The following is a 24,619-nucleotide window of genomic DNA, read 5'->3' on the forward strand; positions in this document are numbered from 1 at the left end:
TCTAGAGAAAACTGCTGATAGATAACTCTTAAAAAACAAAAAACAAACAAACAAAAACAAACAAACAAACAAAAAAAACCCGCCAGGTAGTGGTGGTACACGCCTTAATCCCAGCACTCAGGAGGCAGAGGCAGGCAGATTTCTGAGTTCAAGGCCAGCCTGGTCTACAGAGTAAGTTCCAGGACAGCCAGGGTTATACAGAGAACTCCCCCAAATAGCCCCCCACAACTAAAATACCAATAAAAATATTTTAAAGATGGGATGCCAACATTGCTCAATGTATAAAGGCAATTTTTACCAAACCTATCTGAGTTCAATCCCTGGTACTAACATTGTCAAAAGAGTCTGCATATTGTCTTCTGACCTCTGCACATGTGCCCCCACACATGCACATGTGCACATGCACACACAGAGGCATACAGGCAGGCAGACAGACAGACAATGTGTTGCTAACTTCTATGGACCCTCCAGCTATATAAATAAGAGACTGTTACATATTCTAAAAGCTTAGGCATTTAACTTTGGGCTACCTCCCAGCTCCTCTAGCCTGATTAATTCTGCCTACATCCCACCATGACCTGGTCTATTCTCTTCTTGTGATAGAGATCAACCACACTTGCTGAATCCTTTCTTCTTATCTTTTTCCCATCATGCCTTTCTCCCACCTTTCACTTCCTGCCTAGGGTTGGCTATCAGATTTTTATTAAAGCTAATCAGAGAATGCCTTTGGCAGGTGAAGAAGGACAGAGAAACAAAAGAATCTCCCAAGATCTCCCCCTTTTAGTACAATAAAAGGCTCATTCTCTAACAACAATAAACTATGTAGAATAAGAACTATTATGAGAACTATTAGGTAAGAATGACATTCACAATGTCCAGTCAACATGTATTTGTGAACCTTGCTGGAAATACTGTATTATCTATTCTATCTTGGCAAGTCTGAAGTTGTATACCTAAATTGCTTTCTATCATTAACTTGCATTGCATTTATCAACCTAAAAACATCATTTTAGACCTTATAACATTTTCTTAAATTCTAAACAACTTAAGCATAATGTCTGACTATAACTGTGTAGTCTTGGACCCCATTAGAGATCTGAGAAATATAAATATTACCTGATTAAACAGGAAGTACAGAGAAGCAGCTTCCAAACTATAGAAATGACAGAGACTGCTGGCTGCCTGGTCAGCCACCCAAACTTCTTCTGTAACATTTGAGCATCCATCTTTGGCCTGTTGGTTCAGAATATCTGACAGACTATTCTAAATCAGGAATTATGAAGACTGGCCTACCTTGTCTTGGCAAAGTTCTGCAGTCATCTTCCTGTGTGTCTTTCTTGGTCAAGTTTTGGACAGTATGCTGTTAAGGCAAGGGCAGTTTTTGTCCAGTGTCTAGCTTTGCCACATTTCAAGCAAATTCCATGCAGAGGTTCTTGGATGCTCATCATCTTCTTTGAAGTATTATTGCGTTGCTGCCAAGAGCAGACTTGACTTGTCTCATTGTCACAAAAAGCCTTTTATTAATAAAAAACCCATAAGTGCCACATTCTACAGATCTCTGAAGTGTCTAAATACCATCTATCTAAGGTATATCTGAATAGGCAGACATTGCTTGTTTCAAGCTATTTACTATCTGTGTAACTTTGAAAACATCTACAGGAGGCTAAATAAAACTTATTTCTGTAATTAAAAAACTAGCATTCAGGGCTAGGAAGCAGGAGTGGATGGGTGGGGCGCAGGGGGAGAGGGGAGGGTATAGGGGATTTTCGGAGAGGAAACTAGGAAAGGGGATAGCATTTGAAGTGTAAATAGAGAAAATATCTAATAAAAGAAAAATAATTTGAAATTAAAAAAAAACTAGTATTCATAATGACCACAAGTTTGATTGACTACTAACTTGCATTTCTTAATTATCCTAAACAGTTTGTAATAGTAGGTTTTAAGGCCTAGAACTTTACATCACATTTTAAAATGAGTTGCAATGGTACAATACCTTAAACAGGAGTCAAAACATACAGTACATGAAATATATGTAATGAAATAGAACCTTAAATTTCTACCAATATATACAACTCTAAGCCAATCTAAATATTTAGCTTGTTGATGCTCTTTATTTCAAAAGTTGATTCAATAATCTACCCTTTTGTCCTATTATTCCTATATCTCCCCCCTTTTTTTCCATCCCCTCTTCCCCCCCTTCCCCCTAACACTAGGTAGGAGAGAAAAAAGGATAAAGAGAAAAAGAGGAGATCCTTGAATCTAACCTCCTATACTTGGTTTCCTTCCTGATCACGACCATTTACAACTTGTGATCAACCCCCCTTTAATGATGACAAACTTCCATCACCCATGAAATGACCATAAAACCACCCACCCCACCTTTTGGGAGTGAGGCTATCATTCTCTTAAATTGCCTCCAGCTGTCTGGGGTGAGGGCATCCTCTGGGGGCCCTAAGAAAATTGAGATATGGGCCAAGTTCTGGGAAAGCTAGCTTTATCATTTGCTGTCAATCCCTATGTGATGGGAAAGTGCAGAGCATAACTGAAGCTCTGGCTGGAACAATCCTCGAGACTGGACCAATTGAGCTAGCTGTCTGCTGCCAAGCGTGTACCTAAAGCCTTATGGGGGGTTCCCTATGATCTGTTGACTGAGGGAGAGAAGTCTAGGACCTGGCTTACTGGCAGTCCTGAACATTATACCTGCACCACCAAGAAGTGGACAGCTGCAGCATTACAACTCCTTTCTGGATTGTAGTTCATTCCAGAGTCCATATAGACCCATTAAACGTTGTGCTTCTTTCTGGATGGTGGGAGGATCCAGGTACAGTAACTTACCTTTCACCTTGGAAGGAATATCTCTGCTTGCTCCACACCACTGGACTCCTAAAAATTTCACCGAGGAGGATGGTTCTTTAATTTTTATTTTTTTTAATTTGTAATTTCTTGTTTTTTTGTTTGTTTGTTTGTTTTTTTTGTTTTGTTTTTTTTTGTTTTTTGTTTTTTTTTTCAAGACAGGGTTTCTCTGTGTAGCCCTGGCTGTCCTGGAACTCACTCTAGACCAGGCTGGCCTCGAACTCAGAAATCCACCTGCCTCTGCCTCCCAGGTGCTGGGATTAAAGGCAGTTCACCACTGTCCTGCAGTCCTTTAATTTTTTTGAACTAGCTTATATTGGCATAACTGAGTCAATTTAAAAAGATAGAACATTGAAGAAAACAGTTAAAAAAATTTTAGCCCAATCTTTTTCATGGGTAAAATCAATCAGGATTATAGATGTTCACCACTCAGGTAGTTTATTTTTTGAATTCTGAAATGATATAAAAATTTTTCAATATTAGTCTTTTGACTTAAACTTTTTTTTTAGAATTATTTATTTATTTTATGTATATGAGTACACTGTAGCTGTCTTCAGACACACCAGAAGCAGTCATCAGATCCCATTACAGATGGTTGTGAGCCACCATGTGGTTGCTGGAAATTGAACTCAGGACCTCTGGAAGAGCAGCTAGTGCTCTTAACAGCTGAGCCATCAATCAGTTCAGCCCTTAACTTTTATTCCTTTCTAATTTCCCATTTTATTATTCTATCTATTTTGTGTTGTTTGAGACAGGGATGTGTAGCTTTGGTTGTCCTGGAACATCTTCTGTAGACCAGGCTGGCTTCTTTCCCAGATTTCTGCCTGCATCTTGCCTGTCAAGTGCTGAGATTAAAGGCCTGTACCAACACTGCACGGTGTAATTTCCCATTTAAGAGGTGGGAGATAAGGGCTGGAGAGATGGCTCAGTGGTTAGGAGCACTGACTGCTATTCTGAAGCTCACGAGTTCAAATCCCAGCAACTACATGGTGACTCACAACCATTCCTAATCTGGGGTGCCTGAAGACAGCTACAACGTACTTGGGTGTGGAGGCACACACTTATAATTCCAACAGTTGGAAGGCAGAAGCAGGTGGGATCTATGTGAGTTCAAAGTTCCAGACCTTTTCTTTAAAAAGGGGGCGATGGGAGTGAGCAGTAAAAGCGAGAATATGTTAATAAGTGAATGTTACGTTGTGATACTGAGGGAATAGTAATCAGAGAAGGCTTCATGGAAGAGAAGAGGGATGGTTTGCAGGTTCTAAAATCTTGAGTGATGTTACCCAGACCGCTGCAGGTGTAGGACCAGCCATAGCTGGCGATCGCCCCCTTCTGGCAGAGGGCGGCCTTGTCCCCCGACAGCGTCTCTGGAGAACGCGGAGCCTGAGGCACGCAGGCGCAGTGAGCGGACGAGGGCTTTAGGCGAAGATGCGCATGCGTGTAGTCCCATGGAGGCGGTAGCTGCTTCATCGCGGTGACTGGAGGCCGAGTGCTAAACTGTGTGGGGCACGGATGGGATCCAGCTGTTAGTCGGTAGGCATAGGTAGGGCCGCTGCCTTGCGGGGAGCCGGGGACTGGAAGGCAGAGGTCCTTAGCGCAGGCCCCGAGCGGTCCCTGCCAGGTCGCGGTCGACTATTGTATGTGTCGCAGCCGCTGCGTACAAGATGGCGGCGGCGGGGCGGGTGGAGCTGAGGGACCCCGGGTGGGCCTCGGCCGTGGCCTGTTTCCCCTCGCCACTCGCCGACCGCGCCGTCGCGCCGCAGTGCCCGTGGGCGCAGCCGCCGGATGCTGCTGCTCTGAGGAGGAGCGGGCGGCGCCCTCGGGGAGTCCGGCTGCCCCTTCCCCAGCGCCGCGGGTCTGCCGCTCCCCAGGCCTGACAGCTAGCGGGAAGACCGCCGCGTGCCCGAGCGCCTTTCGGAGCCCCGCGGGCCGCGTGCGCCCTTAGTCGGGCTGGAAGAGCTTCCTTGCAGGGGGCTGGGAGCGGGGTGTGCGGGCTGTTGTGGGCCAAGCGCCCCAGTGAGCACCGAAGCCGAGATTGTCGGCCCTGGGATGTCGTCGAAAATGGCGGTGACACTTCCACATTCTTAGAGGAGTCGTGAACACTGATGTGGGGATACATGCTTGTGTTGGTGTGGTTCCTAGCTTGGGGAAGAGCGGAGAGGTCTGTACACCGACTCTCATCCCCGAGGATGTGCCAGACGTCCTTTGTTGTTTGAAGTAATTGCCTATGAGGGAGTCTCAGTATTACAAAATCTTTGAGCTTGACAGTGATTGTAGCCTCGAGCTATTTAATATTAAAATTACCCTTTGGCAGTTTGGGAATTCTGGAAGGCGCACTCAATGTGAAAAGTTCTGAAGAAAAGCTTCTTACCAGGATCCACCCGACCATGTGGAGTCAATCTTTCCTAACCAGTTTGGAAATTGTTCACTCTCACATAAAATTCTCCCTCTCTTCATTTTGTGTATGATGGGTTAACTTGTTTTTCAGGGGAGTTGTGTTTACTGCTTAATTTTAGAAATTTAAAATGACAGACTGGAAAAAGATTACAAGAAAAATTAATGTAAAGCTGTTAACACAGAAAAATAAAGTTGTTTATTACATTTTTTCAAAATGTTATTAATGATTATACACTTAAGATTTAGTGGGCTCAAGCTGCTTTACAAATTTTGACTTTTATATTTCCATATTCTGTAATGTGTACTTTCATATTTGTAGAATCCAAAATGTAATATACTAAAATATGCTAGACCATTCCCCGCCTTATCATTTGTGTAGGAACCAATGGGTAAAGATAAAACAGTTGAAAGAAATTACAAAAATCTCCTTCATTTGTTTTGATTAGCTGGTTTTCAAATGTGTTCATGACACATACATAACCTTGTACATTGAATACGTTGTAGTTTTCTGCATTTGTTATGGAATGTGCTTTTTACCATAAATTCTAGTTCTAAAAAAGGTTGTCTCAGTCATCATTTTCTGGGTGTTGTAAGAGTGTTTTAAGATCTCTGAGACTTTGGTTTTTATGTAATAAATAAAAATGAGGAGTCTAATGGGCAGAGAATAGGTTTTGGAACCAAAAGTTATGGATTCAAATCCTTTTTGCTCTTATTATGTGTGAGACTTTAGTTGTTTTAGTCTTTCTGAACTTTTGTTTTCTTTTTTTTTTTTTTTTTTTTTTTAAAGATTTTTTATTTATTATTATAGTAAGTACACTGTAGCTATCTTCAGACACACCAGAAGAGGGAGTCAGATCTTGTTACAGATGGTTGTGAGCCACCATGTGGTTGCTGGGATTTGAACTCTGGACCTTCGGAAGAGCAGTCGGGTGCTCTTACCCACTGAGCCATCTCACCAGCCTCCGAACTTTTGTTTTCTTATTTGTAAACTTGCACTACTTGTTTGCCCTTTCTTTTAGTACACTGAGATCCAGTATGGAATGCTCCTATCCCTCATCATATAGATGTTTCTTTTTCTTTTTTCTTTTCTTTTTTTTTTTTTGAGACAGGGTTTCTCTGTATATCCCTGGCTGTCCTGGAACTCACTTTTTAGACCAGGTTGGCCTTGAACTCAGAAATCCGCCTGCCTTTGCCTCCCAAGTGCTGGGATTAAAGGCGTGCGCCACCTTGCCCGACTCATAGAGATGTTTCTTAATTATTTATATCAGATTTTATTTGTTTCAAAATTAACGTGACTAGGTACCATCTTCTGATAGAAAATTGTAGCCTATGGATACTTCCTCTTAACTAAAAACTGGAATCTAGATTAATAGAATTGAAAACTATCAAACTTGAAAATATTTTGCATCTATAAATTTCATATATGACTTTTATTGCACTTACCAGAATTTAGTGTAATAGTTTGTTGACTATTTATACAATATTGCTAGGTAGCACAGACTAGCCTAGAACTCATTGTGTTAGTTCAGGGTGACCTTGGAATTTGGAGGTAGAGGTAGTATACAATAACTCCCAAGTGTTAGGATTTCAGGCATGACCCCTTTTTTGTGGCAATTAAATAATTGTTAGTTTTTGTGTCTGAGTAACTGGTATGTATTGGATGCCCCAATTGAATATATGAACACAATCAATAGATGCAAGAGCCTACGTGGAATTTCATGCTTAATTCACTGTCCCTTGCCATTGATGTTTCGAATAAGTCTGTTCAGTTTCTTAATGAAATGCTATAATGTACTAAGAAACAGTGCTGTTTGACAGTCTGAGCTGTTTTTTCAAGGAACTAATGACTATTGAAATGTGATAGTTAATAGATTAGCAAATAAAATATTTGCTGTGACTAAAGTTAATAAGCTCTCATATCTAACCTTTTATTGTTCTAACTTTGTTCCATTATTTGTGGTTGAAAATAAAAATGGGAGGAAAATATATAGGAAGTCAGAAGAGAATAGTGGAAATAATCATGAGAGAAGGTAAAGTATAGAATTATACTCAGCCACATTGTTTCTATGAGAAACAAGAATAATACGTTTTGGATTGACAAGGATAGGGAACATAGTGATATCTCCAAGGGTACATATGTGAGCTTAGTGATTACTTGGGATGTAATTATTTCGATGATTTCTCAAGTCTTTCGAAATCAAACTGTGCTCAATTTGTACCAGTCCTGAATTGTCTTTATATTTTTATTTTCATACTTTTTGAAATTAAACTTTCAAGTAGTTTTTAAAGTTGTCTGTACTTAGTGAAAATTGTAATTTTTTTCTTTTGATTTTGATTTTTGTATTTTAAAACAGGGTTCTGCAAGGTAGCTCAGGTTGGCTCTTAAGTCCCCGTGCTTCAGCCTCCCATATGCTTGCTACCAGATTAAAATTTTTAAATTGTTAATAAAGATTTCTTAATTGGCTATTCAGACAATATTGAAATTTCCCCTCTACCTTACATAGAGGTATTAAATTTATTGAAGTCAGGATCCAAATAAGATTTGTACCTGCAACAGTTTATTATTGATTGTTTGATATATCCCTTAAGTTCATTTATAAGTTCCTCAGCTGCTATTCAGCCAAGAAGTACTTTGCTTCATAAATATTAAATGATAGATAAGTAATGCCTTACTTCATCAATATTTGAATCTATGTATTTTGATGTAACTTTAAATATGTACTTAGTGGGTAAAATTGCTTGCTGTCAAACCTGACAACTTTGATCTCCAGAACCCACTTTAGAAGGAGGTAACACACTTCCCCAAGTTGTCCTTAGATCTCTCTACTAATGCTTAACGACACCCACACCCTCCAATCTTCAAATGAATAAAAATGTGTTTTAAAATTACTCAGGAACTGCTAGATGTCACTTTAGGAACTACTGAGAAAGGTAGAAATATACAATTGTTTCCAACACAGTGCTTTCAGGAGCTATACCTAACTCCTTAGTCAAAGTTTAATAAAAGAATACCTATCTGTTGAAAACATTTCATTTACTTACCTAAGTGTTGAGTGCCTGTTGCATGCCAGGAGTTGGAATTTTAATTAATAGTCACAGAATATTTGTGAGGGTTTTAAAATTTTATGCATATGAATGCCTGAATGTATGTTTGTGATCTATGTGTATACAGTGCCTGTGGGGGGCCAGAAAAGAGCATTGGGTCCCAGGTTCTGAGCCACCATTTGGGTGCTGGGGACCAAACCTCGGTCCTCAGTAAGAGCAGTGAGGGCTCTTATTTGTTGAGCCATCTTTAAGTATTTTTTAAAAATTTCCATTTCAGGCCGGGCGTGGTGGCACACGCCTTTAATCTCAGCACTGGGGAGGCAGAGGCAGGCAGATTTCTTGAGTTTGAGGCCAGCCTGGTCTACAAAGTGAGTTCCAGGACAGCCAGGGCTACACAGAGAAACCCTGTCTCAAAAACAAAAACAAAAACAAAAACAAAAACAAAAAACAAAACAAAACAAAAATTCCATTTCAAATCACATTCTTCTTGCTTATGGCCACATTGTTAATAAACAGCAGAAATAGAATCAAAACACTGAATATAGGGTCAAAATTCTTTTATTAGGGTTTAGATTTTTAGACAGTTTTCTGTGCTGCCTCTCTAAAGTTAGTTGATAGTGTTAAGTTTTACTTAGGGGAGTAAACCAACTTTGTATGAAGTCAGTAATTGGCACTCCTCCTAGCCTGGGTGGATATGTTTAAATCAGTGGAAATTTCCCCAAAGATTAGATTATTATGAATTTTGTAATTGACCGACTAACAGTCAGTTGTTAGGGAGAGTACATGATGTAGAAAAAAGAGGGCCAAATTCAGTTTTGCAGCTATGCTCTTTATTATATTGCAAGTTTTCTGCCTCTTGTTTTATTTGTTTGTAATCTTTTGACCCAAAATACAATTAAAAGCCGGGCGTGGTGGCACACGCCTTTAATCCCAGCACTCGGAGGCAGAGGCAGGCGGATTTCTGAGTTTGAGGCCAGCCTGGTCTACAAAGTGAGTTCCAGGATAGCCAGGGCTACACAGAGAAACCCTGTTATATAGCCTAGTGTTGGTCAAAAAATGTTGAATCATTAATATTGTGTGAATTTAAACTCTTTGAGTGACAGGAAGATGAATTTTCTCAGTCACTACTTGACAATAAATTTTGTATATTGTGCTCCTTTATCTTTAAATATTTAGCATGTGTATATAGGGATAAGATGTTTTATAGTAGTACAGTTACCAATGTCAGTAAATTTAACTGATAAAATTCTTTAGTCTGTATTCCTGTTTGTTGCTTTACCCATTAGTGCTCTCTATAGACTTTTTCCATCCTGAAACATAGGATGGGTCTAGGACCAGGTACAGTATGTAGTTGTCATGTCTCTATACTTGCTTACTCTGGAATGTTTTCATATACTATTCCTTATTTTTTATTTCATATACTATTTGCTATTTGTCTGGTATTCTTTTTTTTTAAAGATTTATTTATTTATTACATGTAAGTACACTGTAGCTGTCTTCAGACATTCCAGAAAAGGGTATCAGATCTTGTTGCAGATGGTTGTGATCCACCATGTGATTGTTGGGATTTGAACTCAGGACCTTTGGAAGAGCAGTCAGTGCTCTTAACCGCTGAGCCATCTCTCCAACCCTTGTCTGGTATTTTTAGTTAAACATAGTAACCATAGGTGTAAGATCTGACTTGCATGTGTCCATCAACCCTTCATGGGTGACGCTGTTTCATCATATGTTGGTTAAATAGTTTGTTGTGGAGAGACATTTGAAGACACAAATGTCCTGCACATCACCCAGTCATTCTGGGTATGACACTTGCATTCTTGTTGAAGATATTCTCTACTGATAGTTTAAAACTGATGACTTTTCTATTCTACCTTTCCTCTCCAGTTCTCAGATGGTGCTTAGCACTCAAGAAGAGCTTTCCCTTCTCAGCTATATCGATGACTTTATTACTGTTCAATTTATTATTTCTTCCTTCTATTTTCTGTTTGTATGTCTTGTCTTCCACAACAAGACCCCTGATTCCCAACACTATAAAAAACATTTGTTCAATTCAATAATAATAATAATAATAATAATAAACTGTTTCCATATCCAGTGATGAGGAATTGTTTCTTCCATATCACTGGAAACAATACAATTTTGTTCTCTTTCCTTCACCTCTCCCAGAACTGAGCATATTTAAATTGAATAATAGATTTGTAACTTACTTGCATTAATTTTCCTTTTCGCCTTAAGTGGATTGTGATTGTGTAAATTATGGTTATACCAGTTTCTTTTTAGTTTAGATAAAAATACTTCTTTCCTTTTCATCCTCATTGGTTTAATTTCACATACCTCCCAAGGTCAAAACCATACAAAAGATGTCCTACTTGAAATGTTCCCATGTCCCCTTAGTGTTTTTAAACCATTGCCATTTATAAATAACTTTTTTCCTACTGTTATTCTGTTTGTTTGTTTGTTTGTTTGTTTGTTTGTTTTTTTCGAGACAGGGTTTCTCTTTATAGCCCTGGCTGTGCTGGAACTCACAGGCTGGCTTTGAACTCAGAAATCCGCCTGCCTCTGCCTCTAGAGTGCTGGGACTAAAGGCCTGCGCCACCACACCCCCCACTCTCTACTGTTATTCTTGGTTTTGTAACCATGAGTAATGTTCTTTCCTCCTTACAATAAAGATACTTTGTATCAATGCTTCTTAGCCTTCCTAATGCTATGACCATTTAATACAATTCCTCATGGTGTGGTCATTCTCTCCACCGTAAAATTATTTTTATTGCTATTTTATAACTATAATTTTACCACTGTTATGAATTATTAATATCTAATATGCAAGGGCCCATAGGTTGAAAACCATGCTGCTCTATATGTTCTTATGTATCTTAAGGTTTTGATATTTTAAGGGCTCTTTATGCTCTTGTGTATCTTAAGGTTTTTGACACTTTAAGGCACAATACTTATTTTAAGATGTTGGAATCTGCTTAAGGCAGATAGAAACAATTTTTGGCTCATATCCTACTTGAGGGACGCATATAACCACAAGGTCGGACAAGGATAGAGTTGCATCTCAGAAGCATGTGAAGTTGGACATCTACATCTTCAGTGTTGTTTTATCTTGATCTTACTTTCCTGCATTGTGGATGTCTTGTTTTAGTGTTTGTGCTTTCTTGGTAAGGTGAATTCTCAACAGCATTTGAGTTTTGTAAACATTCACCTCTTTTCTCATTTGTAATTATGACTAAGTAATCCCGGGCCTGATTTCTTTATTCTAGCTTGGATTCAGTAGTTTCTCTTGAGCTAACCCATTTATTTATGTGTCTGTATGTTTGTGTACATGTGCATTTGTGTATGGAGGTCAGACAACCACCTTGGATGTTCTTCAGGTACTATCTACCTTTTTGTGTCCAATTTTATCACTCTGCACCTTACTCCCACTGTAATGTGGGGTCTTACTGAACCTAGAGGCAAGCTAGTGACCAGCAAGTTCATTGATGCTGCTGTCTCTATCCCCTAAAGCACTGACTGGGATGCCTCACTTTTCTGTGAGTTTGGGGTCCTTATGTTAGTGTAGTGCAACAAGCCCTCTTAATATTATTAAGTCATCTCTCTAGCCCAGTCTTCTCCTTGTTTTGGAGACCTTGTCTCTTACTGTTCTGGAACTTAACAAGTAGGCTAGGCTGATTGGCCAGTGAGCCCCCAAAGATCTGTATGCCTTTCTTTCTCCCCAGTGCACAACTATAGCCAGCTTTGGGAATCATACTTACTGATCCACTTTCCATTTCAAGTATCAGGAAAGTCAGTGCTACTTTTAATGATGCTAATTAGTGCTTCTGATTGTGTTTGCTTGACCACTTCCATAAACATGACACATTTTGGTAGTTTGGCATCTAATGTGGAACTTACCTAACTGCACTTGTGACACATAATTGTAACTGTACCTCTTTTGTGAGACACAGCATAATAGAACTAATGTCAGTAAAGAGTTGGCTGAATGTATTTGTCTGCACGATAGGAGAGATCAACAGATGGAAGAAAGCACAGAATGCATGTTATTTTTGTGATTAAATGAACAATTGGACTGTTTTAACTGACTATTGTCTTAGCTGTGTCCCTAAGTGCCAAAGTTAACATATATTTTGCAATTGTGTTGTAACAGAACAGCATACAGTAGCATAGGGGAAATAGACCTAAAAAGAATGTGGTGAGTTCATAAGCCATAAGATAAATTTATTGTATGTATCTGGGATGCAACATGAAAAGAACAGTGAGGGTAAGGATGTGTGGGAACTAAGTGGGTGTAGGGGAAAGAGGGGGAAGGAGGATCCGACATCTGGCCAGAGCTCCTGTGCTCTGGGCAGGTGGACATGGGAGGGCTGCTAGACACTTTCCACTCTCCCCAGGTGGGCATCTAAGCCACTGACCCCACTTGGCGGGGGGTGGGGGGGTTGGACAAGGGGCAGCCCCCGACCTGGGCCCTCGGGGCAACACCCTGTAGCCCCCAGGGTTATGGGAGAGAGGTTCCCACACAGGCGAGAGTCCTTAGTCCGGGCCTTGACTGGAGCACAGGAAGGCCTTTCTTCCATCAGGAGATTAGAAACGGCTCATTACGAGACAGCCTATCCCACCATCCAAGCTTTGATAAACAGAGACAGTCTGTGGTTTTAGAGCTTTATTGTAGAAAGGCAGGGGAAAGAGAAAAGGTAGAAAGAGAGACTGGCCATGGCCAAGAGGAGGGAAGGGGGAGAGGAAGAGAAAGAGGAAAGTCTAGAGAGTAAGAGGGAGTGAGAGGAGAGGAGAGAAAGGGGAGTAAGAGAGCGAGGTGGGGCCAAACAGCCCTTCTTATGGTGTGCTGTTAACTTTATTGCTGCTAGGTAACTGGGAGGAGTCTAGCCTGAAGGTCAGAAGCTTGGGCTGAGGGGGCGGTAACTTCTATAGGAGCCAGGGTTCCAGGAGACATGAGGGAACTCCTTCCGCTCCATGTAGGTGAATTATCACCATTGGGTCCCTGGGTTCCACACCTCAGCTTGGCTGGAGACTAGACTGTGTGTATATAGCCCAATGCCCAACAGGATGTAGGTTCTGTTGAGACGTAGTTACTTTGTAGCTGTGCTCTAAGGGTTAATCTGTAAACTGGGTATCTTGGTTTTAAGGATTTTGTGTATGTAAAGTGAAATGAGTATTAAATAGCATTGAAAACCATGACACTATAAAGTCTGAAGTGTAAGGTTTTAAAAATTTAATGTATTAGTATAAATGTATATATATATGTGTATGTATGCATATATGTATGTATGTGGGTACACATGTGCAAAGTCATGTAGGTGGAGGTCAGTGGCCAGCTTTGTGGAGTTAGTTTTCTATATTTCTCCTTTTATGTGGATTGGGAGGATCAAACTCAGGTTATCAGATTTGCATGCCCAGCACCTTTACCACTGAACAGTCTCACTGCCCTAAGAGTGGAGTTATATGTAAGTTCTTCCACAATCAATGCAGTGGAGCCATCATGATCTAACTTGTGATGATTGTTCTAGATACTAAGACTTATTGATACTTACAAAGAAAATAAAGCCCCTTCCTTCTGAAAGATATTAAAATAATAGGCAGTTCTTGATTTTCTGTGGAAATGGACATTTCGATGCTATTTAAATTGTAAGGCTTGACAGCCAAGTGCCTTAGTTACTGAGCTTTCTCATTGACATTGCTACTAGTTTCTAAAAGAATTTTGTTTAATGATATACAAAATATTTGCTTCAGAGTAATATGTTTCTGTTCTTAAAGGACATTGAAAAGAATTTAAGATTGCTGTTAATCAAAATAAAACGATTCAAATGATTTACCATTAAATAATTTGTTATGAAAAGTATTAAGTAGAGATTAAAATATTAGTTGAAAATAGCAAATAGGCTGGGGATAGAGTAGTTGGAGACCCTGGATGTTTGTTCCTGGAATAATTTAAGAATAGTACTTTGTTGGCTGGAGAGATTTTTGTTGGCTTAGTGGTTAAGGGTACTTGCTGCTTTTTCAGAGTATCTGTTTAGTTTCCAGTAACCATGTTGGGTAACTCATATTTACCTGCAGCATCAGCAGATTTGATGCTTTCTTCTGCCCTCCTTGGGCACCTGCAGTCATATGCACAGAGCCATACACACATATACATAAACAAATAGGTTTAAAAATAATATTTGATGAGCTAGGCGGTGGTATTGTATGCCTTTAATCCCAACACTCAGGAGGCAGAGGCAGGTGGATCTCAGTGAGTTCCAAGCCAGGCTGGTCTACAGAGTGAGTTCCAAGACAGACAGAAATACACAGAAAAAAACTCTGTTTTAAAGTAAATAAATAAATAAATAAATAAATAAATAAATAAAATAATAGAAGATATAAATCCTCTTCTAATTGTATATACACAGATAGAAAACAAAATTTCATTTTACTCTGATGGTGACTCTGTCTAATGTTGCAAGTTTATACGGTGTATTCTTAATTAGCCTAGAGCTCATTGTAGCCAAGGCTGGCCTTGAATTTGTCCCAGTCCTCCTGGCTCTGTTCTTTGAGTGTAGGGAGAGTGATGTGAACCACCATACGCAGATAAATCTTGTGTTGCCCTTAAAACTACTGGGATCAAGTGATTTTTCTTATTTCAGCCTTCTAAATAGTTGGAACTATTGGCATGCACCAGTATGGCTGCTATTGGCAATGAATTTACTAGCAAAGATTTTATTTGCTGGTTTTCATTTATATGCATTAGATACATAACTAGGAATAAAAACTTAAGAAGGGTGTGCTGGGTATGGTGGTACATGTTGTAGTACATACCTTAATCCCAGCACTCAGGAGGCTGAAGCAGTCAGAACTCTGTGAGTGCAAGGCCTGTCTGGTCTGCAAAATGAGTTCCCAGACAGATCTGTTATATAGAGTAATCTTGTCTAGAAAAAAAAATTGGTATTCGAAGAAGTTAATTAAAAGTTCAGAGCTCAACTTAGGTTAGTTTTTCAACAATTTCATAAGTTGGCTATCCATAGGTGAAGAAGCCTCTTTATGACCAGAGCTTTAGAATTAAAGTTTAAAAGGTTATAATGGCTATCTTATTTGGCTATATACTTGATGTTAATGTTGTCTTTCGGTTCCTGTTTTTGTTACATTGCTTTCAGGTTTATCAGTATCATTCTTAGGTTTTGTTTCTTTTATTTATTTTAAGATTTAGTTTTATTTTGTGTCAGGGTGTTTTGCCTGTATATGTGCATATGGATACAGCATCTGTGCAGAGCAGAAGAGGGTATCAGATCCCTTGGACTTGAGTTGTAGACAGTTATGAGCTGATATGTATTCAAATTCTGAGAATTAAACTTGGGTCCTCTAGAAGAACAGCCAATGCTCTTAAATGCTGAGCCATTTCTTGAGCCCCAGAAGGTGTATTTTCTTCGTTAGGGGCTTACCTTAATTTTTAATGAGGTCTCGAAGACAGTTGGTAAAATAGCTGCTGTCTGTATTCTGTAAATATATTATTCATATCACTGTAAGGCCAGAATGCTAGGTACTCTAGAAAATATATAGGTTTTTGCCTTTAAAGAACTTAAGTGTAGTACTTTTCAGCTTATTTTTTAAGGAGCAGATAAAAACAAAGTTGTTCTTAGAAATGAGTCCACTGTGACAGAGGTAAGCTAGTTTAATGATTTGTGATTTCTGGATTTTGTTACAGATAGCATTTTTAAAATAGTGAAATTGCCGGGCGGTGTGGTGCACACCTTTAATCCCAGCACTTGGGAGGCAGAGGCAGGTGGATTTCTGAGTTCAAGGCCAGCCTGTTCTACAAAGTGAGTTCCAGGACAGCCAGGGCTATACAGAGAAACCCTGTCTTGAAAAAAACCCAAAACAACAACAACAACAACAAAAAAACCAAAACAAAAAAACCCCCACATACATACATACATACATACATACATACATACATAAAATAGTGAATTTGTTACAAATTGCATTTTTTTAAAAGATTTATTTATTTATTATATGTAAGTACACTGTAGCTGTCCTCAGATACTCCAGAAGAGGGTATCAGATTTCGTTACGGATGGTTGTGAGCCACCATGTGGTTGCTGGGATTTGAACTCAGGACCTTCGGGAGAGTAGTCGGCGCTCTTAACCACTGAGCCATCTTGCCAGCCCCACAAATTGCATTTTTAAAATAGTGAATTTGTATCTGCTGTTGGTAAATTCATAGCCCAGCACAATTTGCTATTATTTTCTTCTAGCTTGAAATCTGAGGGCTAGGGAGATATTTCAGTAGGTAAAACACTCATCTACACACATGCACAGATTAATGCATACAGAGCTTTAAAAATTAATTTCTGTACAGTAATAATAATGCTTTGTAGTCTTTCAAATACGTGAACAAATAGTTGAGGTTCTTCTGAATAGGTTTTTAAATATTTGGGGAAAAATCTTATAGTGAGCAAATAGCTTCACTTGATTCTTGGAAAAGAGCATGCATGTTATTAGCACAAAACATAGGCTACAGATACCAAATGGGGCTCAAGCAATAATGAAGAAAGGATGTTGGCACTCAGCTTCAGTGGTCAAGGAAAATTTGATGGAAGTTAACCAAGCAGAATAGGTATAAAATCAAAACAGTTAACACCCATGACAAGTTGTTTGCTTTAATGGGAAGAGAAAGGCCTAGCTGGAGTAAATGCCTGGTTAATTACAAAAGTAGATAGAGATTGGCTAGATTGGTTGGACATTACACATAAAGAGCCAAGAAATAGAAGGGTGATATTATTCTCTTAGGTGTTTGAACAGGAATAATGTGGTGAAAATGTTCTTTTACAAAAATTAAAGAAATGGAGTGTATGGCGAGGTGTGGCTCAGTGGTAGAGTGATTATTAGGTCTCAGCTTTGGGAAAAAATATATTGGCAGTATGCAAAATGGTTGGATGTGATGAGGGAGAATGTTAGCCAAATAAATAGAGTTTTACCCAAAATTACTTTCATTTACAAGCATAACTAAAGCACCAGGACTTGTATCCCCAGAACCTAATGAAACTAGCTGGAGCTGAATTCAGGTTTTTCCAACACTCATATGGGACAACTCACAAACACCTGTAACTAGTTCAGGGGGATCTGATACTTCTAGCTTCCTCATGCAGTCAAACTTACATGTATGTAATTAAACACATGGATATATTTTAAATAACAAAGTAAATCTTGAAATACATGAAGAGGGACTCTGTTGCTGCTGTCCTTGGTCCTGAACGAGAGCTGATGTCCTGGTCCTCTTTGAAGGTGATTAGACTTGGCAGTGTAGCAATGTGTGGAGTTAGTTGGTAACCACATTTAGGAAATCTAATGTCTGAGACTTGCAGGATAGTGTTGTTTGCATCTGTTAAATGGTTGTGAGCATCAATTGTAACTAAGTCTGGTTTTGATTTCAATGCAAATCCCAGCATTGCATTCCTATGTGTTACTTAATCTCTCAGTGTAAAACTATGCATATTTCTGGGACTTGTGAGAACTAAACGACTAAATTCATGTAAAATGCTTAGGAGAGCAACTACAACATGGACATTTTCTCTAAAGTTAATCATTGTTACCTATGTATTTTGTCTGTATTCTCAACAATTGAAAGAACAACAACAAAAACCCTAACTGGTTTTGTTACCATGTTATATTGTGTATTATAAGGAGTTCCATGCTCCAGCACCTCCTTGTTAAAGACTTTGTAATTAGATTCCTGGTGACACATTTTTTTTAACCAGAAACAACTGTTCAATAACAGAAATATAAGTATAGCTTAATTGCCATGTGGAACCTAGTAGATGTGAAGGCTGATTCCAAGGAAGAATGTGTCTTTCAAAAATGGGTCTAAATAAAACTTTAAAGTTACAATTCTTTCATGTCTGATCACACACATAGTGTTTATTTCTAAGAATCTTAATGCCTCCGTCTTTTTTTTCAGTATAAAAGCACAAAATAAATCCTCAGTCTTTTTCAAGATTATGTAAAAGGACTTGTGAATTACATCTCAGCACCTAGGACAGCACCCAGTACAGCTCGGCAATGTACATGAACTTGAGGTTTGGGGTTTGTGTTCTGGAATCAGAAAAGAAGAGAAAGTTTTAGAGGAAATTTTAAATCTTTGTAAGCCCTTACTCTAAAAGTATATGCAATGCAAAATGATATCATGGCTTGATTTCAAAATGTTTTACTCTGGCTGTAGAACCCACTGCATGAAGCAGTTTGAGTTAAAATGATCTAATATTTGTGTTTTAACTTTCAGCTTTGTGTTATTCTTGGAAAATTTCGCACCACTTGTGAATTCCTTGAGCCTGGGCATTGCGAGCCCACTTCTGTTGGGCCCGTCTCCTTTGCGCTTTGCTCAGATTGAGACTCAGTTGGCGCTTCAGCAGCTGAATGCCGTTGCCTCCCATGGTTCAACACCACCTTATACTTTTTTAAATCAGGCATTCTTGAAAGTAGCCATGTCGAGACCCAGGTTTAATCCTCGAGGGACCTTTCCACTTCAAAGGCCACGAGCACCTAATCCTCCTGGGATGAGGCCTCCAGGACCATTTGTGAGGCCTGGCTCTATGGGTCTTCCAAGATTTTACCCAGCAGGGAGAGCCCGTGGAATTCCACACAGATTTCCTGGCCACGGATCTTATCAGAACATGGGACCACAAAGAATGAATGTTCAGGTAACTCAACACCGAACCGATCCAAGATTAACCAAAGAAAAATTGGATTTTCCTGAAGCACAACAAAAGAAGGGGAAGCCTCATGGTAGTCGGTGGGATGATGAGTCTCATATAACTCCACCGGTAGAAGTGAAACAGAGCTCTGTAACCCAGGTTACAGAGCAAAGTCCTAAAGTACAGAGCCGCTACACAAAAGAGAGTGCTTCAAGTATTTTAGCAAGTTTTGGATTATCAAATGAAGATCTAGAAGAACTTAGCCGCTATCCTGATGAACAGCTAACTCCTGAAAATATGCCATTAATATTGAGGGATATAAGAATGCGAAAAATGAGCCGCCGATTACCTAATTTACCTTCTCACAGCAGAAATAAGGAAACACTTAGTAATGAAACAGTTTCAAGTAATGTGATTGATTATGGGCATGCAAGCAAATATGGTTATACAGAAGATCCACTTGAAGTACGTATTTATGATCCTGAAATTCCAACTGATGAAGTAAAGAATGAATTTCAGCCCCAGCAGAGCATTTCTGCAACTGTTTCAACTCCAAATGTGATATGTAATTCTGTGTTTCCTGGTGGAGATATGTTTCGTCAGATGGACTTCCCTGGTGAGTCCTCCAGTCAGTCTTTTTTCCCAGTTGAGAGTGGAACCAAGATGTCAGGCTTACACATTTCAGGACAGTCAGTCCTTGAACCTGTAAAATCCATCAGCCAGTCTATTAGCCAAACAGTTAGCCAGACAACGAGCCAGTCTCTGAATCCTCCATCTATGAACCAGGTACCCTTTACATTTGAATTAGATGCAGTTTTACGCCAACAAGAGCGGATCTCACAGAAGTCTGTGATCAGTTCAGCTGATGCACATGGTGGACCTACAGAAAGTAAAAAGGATTACCAATCAGAGGCTGACTTGCCTATTCGGTCTCCCTTTGGGATTGTGAAAGCTTCGTGGCTACCAAAGTTTACACAAGCTGGTGCCCAGAAAATGAAGAGACTGCCAACCCCTTCTATGATGAATGATTATTATGCAGCATCTCCAAGAATATTTCCACATTTGTGTTCTCTGTGTAACGTAGAATGTAGTCATTTGAAGGTGAGTGTTTTTAAAAGATTGCTGTACAATGATGCTCAGTGCCCAGGTTTTCTCTAAATTCTGTTATGTATGCTGCTGTTAACAAAGCGTTAACAAAAGTGCAACCCCAGCACCTACTTGTAATCGTAAGTACTTAAGTACTGAAATGAATGTTTGGGTTTCTACATCCTGTTACTTGGCATACTATATAGTTTGCCTTTATTTTGAACTTTAGTTATTCCATTTATGTAGCATCTAATTTTTCTAATGAATTGTGTACTCATAACACTGCTACATGGGAAAGTATGTTTAAGATTTATTAGGATAAAAATATAAAACTCATCTGTAACATACTTTTAAGGACAATATATCTTCTAGCCCTGTGCATACCTGTTCTAAAGATCTTAATGTTGCTTTAAGGGTTTTTTGATTTTTGTATGGACCAGTAATTTTTTTCTTGAGAAGGTGCTTTTAAAATAATTTCATAGTAGAATGATTCAGGATATAAAGATGATTATGATTATGGAACCAGCCATGAGCTCAGAAAAGAGAGTAAAATGCTGGAAATTCAGAGAGAAACATCCAAAATATATGCTTAAGGTACCTTGTGGTTCGTGTAGACAGAGGAGACATTTGCACAGACGCTGAGGAATGGTGTTATGTAGTGTTTGCTGTTTGATAATAACTAGTGGTAAATTTGAGCAGGAACTACCACATTCCCCCTTTCTTAACATACGTGTATAGGAACCACTGATTCTTTTGTTTACTAATGTAGTTTTTAGGTAAGAATGGTGGGGAGGAGGGAACGTACCTTAAGAAGCTTTAATTTCAAGCTTTAGCCTGGAATTGGCTGGGTAGCTTGAAGAGGTAGGTTTACATATGTGTAGGTTTTAGTTCTTTTGTTATTTTTTTTTCTCTGCAAATACTGCCATTTTATTGTCTTTGTATTCATTTATCAGTTTTCAGTCAGTGACCTAAAACCTGAATTGGTTGCTTTTGTCTTCAAGTTAACTTTAGCAAAAGAAAACATCATTCTGGGCTGGGAGTGTATTCGGGGTAGAGCACATGTTTAACATATATCATGCCCTACGTTCAATCAGAAAGCAGCAATCTATCCACAGAAAAATATGCTGAATTTTAGTACAGTAGTAGTTGCCTTATTCCATCAAAGAGAATAGATGTCATTTGTTACTCAGAAAAAAAATCTCAGAATAATTTATTCATAGAATAATTTATTCATAGAGTTTGTAATCTGTAAATAGCTCTGGACAGAGTATTGGATGCTCTTTGCTATTGTAACTGGGCATACCACTAACTCTCCCATTTATTTTGAACTGTTAGTCATAATGAGTTGAAGAAAATACATCTTAAAGAACTTGCATTTTTATTTTTATTTTGTATTGTAGAAAGTACACTATTTTTAGTATATTTACTGATTTAGATTTGTGTGTGATTGTGATGCTGGTGCAGACAGAAATAAAAAACTGTATAAAATTTAATTGTTTTATAAAACAGTTTATACAGTCTCATCAAGGGAAAAAAAATACCCACATACCTGAAAGTTAGAAACAAATAGTTTGGTGATATTTAACCATTTGTGCATGCACAGGGGAAAGATATTTATTATTTCTACATTGATTTCAGATTTGTAGTGGTCAGTCCGCATTACAGTACCTATAGATTAGCTAGCAATTTGTGATGAAAAAGAAAAACAAATATACTCTTATATTTTATAAGACTTTATTTTATAAGACTTTTATAACCTAGTTAGATAAGACTGATAGAGTGGTAGTTATCAGTTGTACTAAGTTTGTTTGGAACAGAATGATCTGGTAGGGAGGTATGTATAGAATAGTTTGAAGACAGTTTTAAATGATGAGAAGGGTTAAATATGCCTATTTAAAGAGGAAGTGGCATTCCAGATGGTAACAGCAGCATTCAGAGAGGCAAGGGTTCTTAGAAGAGAAGGCTTATGGTAGGACACAGTGAAGAACTTACTAGAAAGGCCTTGAAAAGCTGTTGTCAATTTAGATTTCACATGGAAGATATTGGGGAGCTAATTAAATTCTTTGGTATGTGAAGTGACACATTGAAAATGTTTCAGGGAGATTTCAGTGTAGATGAATAGGAAGAAGGGAGATGGGGTAGGCTAGTTAATTGGAAGTTTCCCTAGATATCAAGTCTAAGGTGGAGAATCCTGTATTAACAAGATAGAATAAAATTTTGAGAGCAGAGAAAAATCATTTAGACTCTTTTAGATTGTGGAGATGGCTCAATGAATAAAAGCACTTGCCACACAAGTGTGAGGACCTGAGCTCTGATCTTCAGGGTCCATGTCAAAACTCAACAGTCTGAATATTTGCAGCAATCCTAGCACTCATATTGGGAGATGGGTAGATAGACACCAGAAAACTCTTCAGAAGCTTGCCTGGTGTATGCAATGACAAAACGACATAGACTCTTGTCTCAAGGTGGAAGGTGAGGACTGATCTCCAAGGTTGTCTTCTTACTACTATAAGTTTGCCATAGTTTGTCTTGTATACTGTGAGTTAACATACATTGTACATATATGCACATGCTTTGCTCCTGGTCTTTATAATCAGCATAACAGATTGGGGCTCATCTAACTAAAGAATTCCTCATGGATTAATGGACAATGTTAGCATGTGAATGTGGATTTAGATGTACAAGTTGCTTCTTGTTTCCATGATATATTTTATTGCCTTGTGTGTGTATGTATTTGTGACATTAGAAATATATAGCCAGTAATTGTGAATTTCTAATTTCAGGCTTTTCCCTACCAAGTAAATTCTACAATATCTTTGCTTCTGATATATAATTTGAAAATGCAATAGTAGCATGTAGAATGCATTTTCTCACAAACTGGAGTTCAGGTTTTAAAGGAGTTTGCCTTGATTTCTTATAACCTTCTGATTGAAATAACTTGATTCAAGAAAATCCCCCTATTTATATACTTATTTATATATTTTGTATGTATGTCAGTGTGGCCACATGCGTCCATAGTGAGTTTGTGGAGGTCACAATATTGTGAGAGTCTGGCTGTCTCCTTTCGTCATATGGGTCCAGGTTGGGATTGAACTCTGGCAACATCGGAAACAACTTTTTTTTTTTAAGCTAGTCAGAGGAGGGTAAAGAACAAGCTCTGGTAGAAGTCAGTGTTGTCATAGTTTGATTTGGAGCCAGCCCAAGTTCTTGGACCATCCTTGTTTCTCAGGTCATTATTTTTCCTATAGAAACAGTGCTGCTTTTGAGCAGGTATCTGGGTACTGTCATCATGAAGCCTAGAAATTGGGGTTACATAGTTATATTTACTGAGCTTTGGGTTATCAAGAAGGATGCCTGTTGAAAGTCAGTGTGCATGTGTGAATTGAATTAGAGAAAGCAGGGCAGTGACCACCTTCAGCTTACACAGGTATCACAAAGAAGCATATTTGTTATCATTTCTTTGTATGTGTTTCAAGCGAAGCTCAAAATCAGATTTGGGGGTGTAATCTGGATTTTAAAATGTTGGCAACTATTCAAATAAAACATTTTATGGTACAAATAAATCATGCCTAATTTCCTGCCTGCCAGTGTGTCTACTTGGTAAAAAAACGATACCTCATTTATATCAAAGACATGGGTTGGGCACTGCTGTGGACTCTTGATTGCTGGTTTCTTTTAGCTTTCTGTTTGTAGCACTAATGAGGGTAGCAGACATTTTGTTTTCACAGTGTACAATTAATCTAGGAAGTTTAATGAAATCCTTTAGTTTGCTAAAACTTATATACACTGTTGGAAGTAGCTTGACTTTCAGGTAGTTCTTGCCAAGGTAGAATTTAGAATTAAAGTCAACTGTAGTTTAATTGTGGAGGCTTTGTTTTTAGGGATGATAAAAAGTAAAGTATTTTTGAAGTGGAAACAAGAAGTTTTTCTCAGAACATTTTAAAACACAGAACTGTTTAGTGAGGGTCGGTTTTTGTCTTTCTATTTTCCTTTCCAGCTGCTGGAGGAAACAATAAAATACTGAGTAATAGACTGAATGGTTTGAACTAATTAACAAATTGTTTCACCTTGGAGATTATTATAGTAAAAAACTGTATTGCCTGCCCTCCTTTCTCTGCCCTCTCTTTTAATCAAATACATCTTCTAGGAGCTAATAATTATTGTTACACATTGTAATTTTAAGACACTTATTTTTAAACAAAGTGTATAAGAAAGCATTTTTTTGTTAATGATAAAGCTGTATATATGTAAGGGGTAGCATGCCTTTGAAATGGTGTTATTTTCCTTTAAGTCTTGAAAATAGATTTGTTAAGTAGGTTTTACTATTTTACTAATCATTTCCTCCAATATAATGAGTATTTTGTTTGGAATGCCACTAGCCTTTTAGCTCACATGTTTGGTGGTTAGTGTCATTTGCCTGACCCTAGAGGAGGAAGCCATTGGACTACTTGAAAAAATTTGTTGTTGTTTTTTAAAATGTTTTTATATTTGAGGTGTTATTTTTTTAATTTATGCTTTTCTTCAGGTCTAGATATATGTGCATTTCAAAATGAATGTTTTGA

General features: G+C 38.4%; 1 protein-coding gene across 25 annotated transcripts in view; it reads left to right on the forward strand.

Moving 5' to 3' along the window:
- Zfp638 (zinc finger protein 638) overlaps positions 1–24,619 on the forward strand; it is a 119,804-nt gene that overhangs the window by 43,026 nt on the left and 52,159 nt on the right. For 13 of the 25 annotated variants that reach the window (XR_001785106.2, XM_006505704.4, XM_017321434.2 and 10 more), the window contains exon 2: positions 18,560–20,072. Coding sequence is in view for 21 of the 25 variants with exons in the window: in XM_006505704.4 (XP_006505767.1) it covers positions 18,560–20,072 (1,513 nt within the window). In the remaining 4 variants the exon portion in view is untranslated. Of the gene's footprint in view, positions 1–4,246; positions 4,397–18,559; positions 20,073–24,619 lie in introns of those variants that run through there. The other 12 variants (NM_001355286.1, NM_001166371.1, NM_001355284.1 and 9 more) reach the window with 9 other exon arrangements.

The sequence above is a fragment of the Mus musculus genome, chromosome 6, assembly GCF_000001635.26.
Source record: "Mus musculus strain C57BL/6J chromosome 6, GRCm38.p6 C57BL/6J".
NCBI lineage: Eukaryota > Metazoa > Chordata > Mammalia > Rodentia > Muridae > Mus > Mus musculus.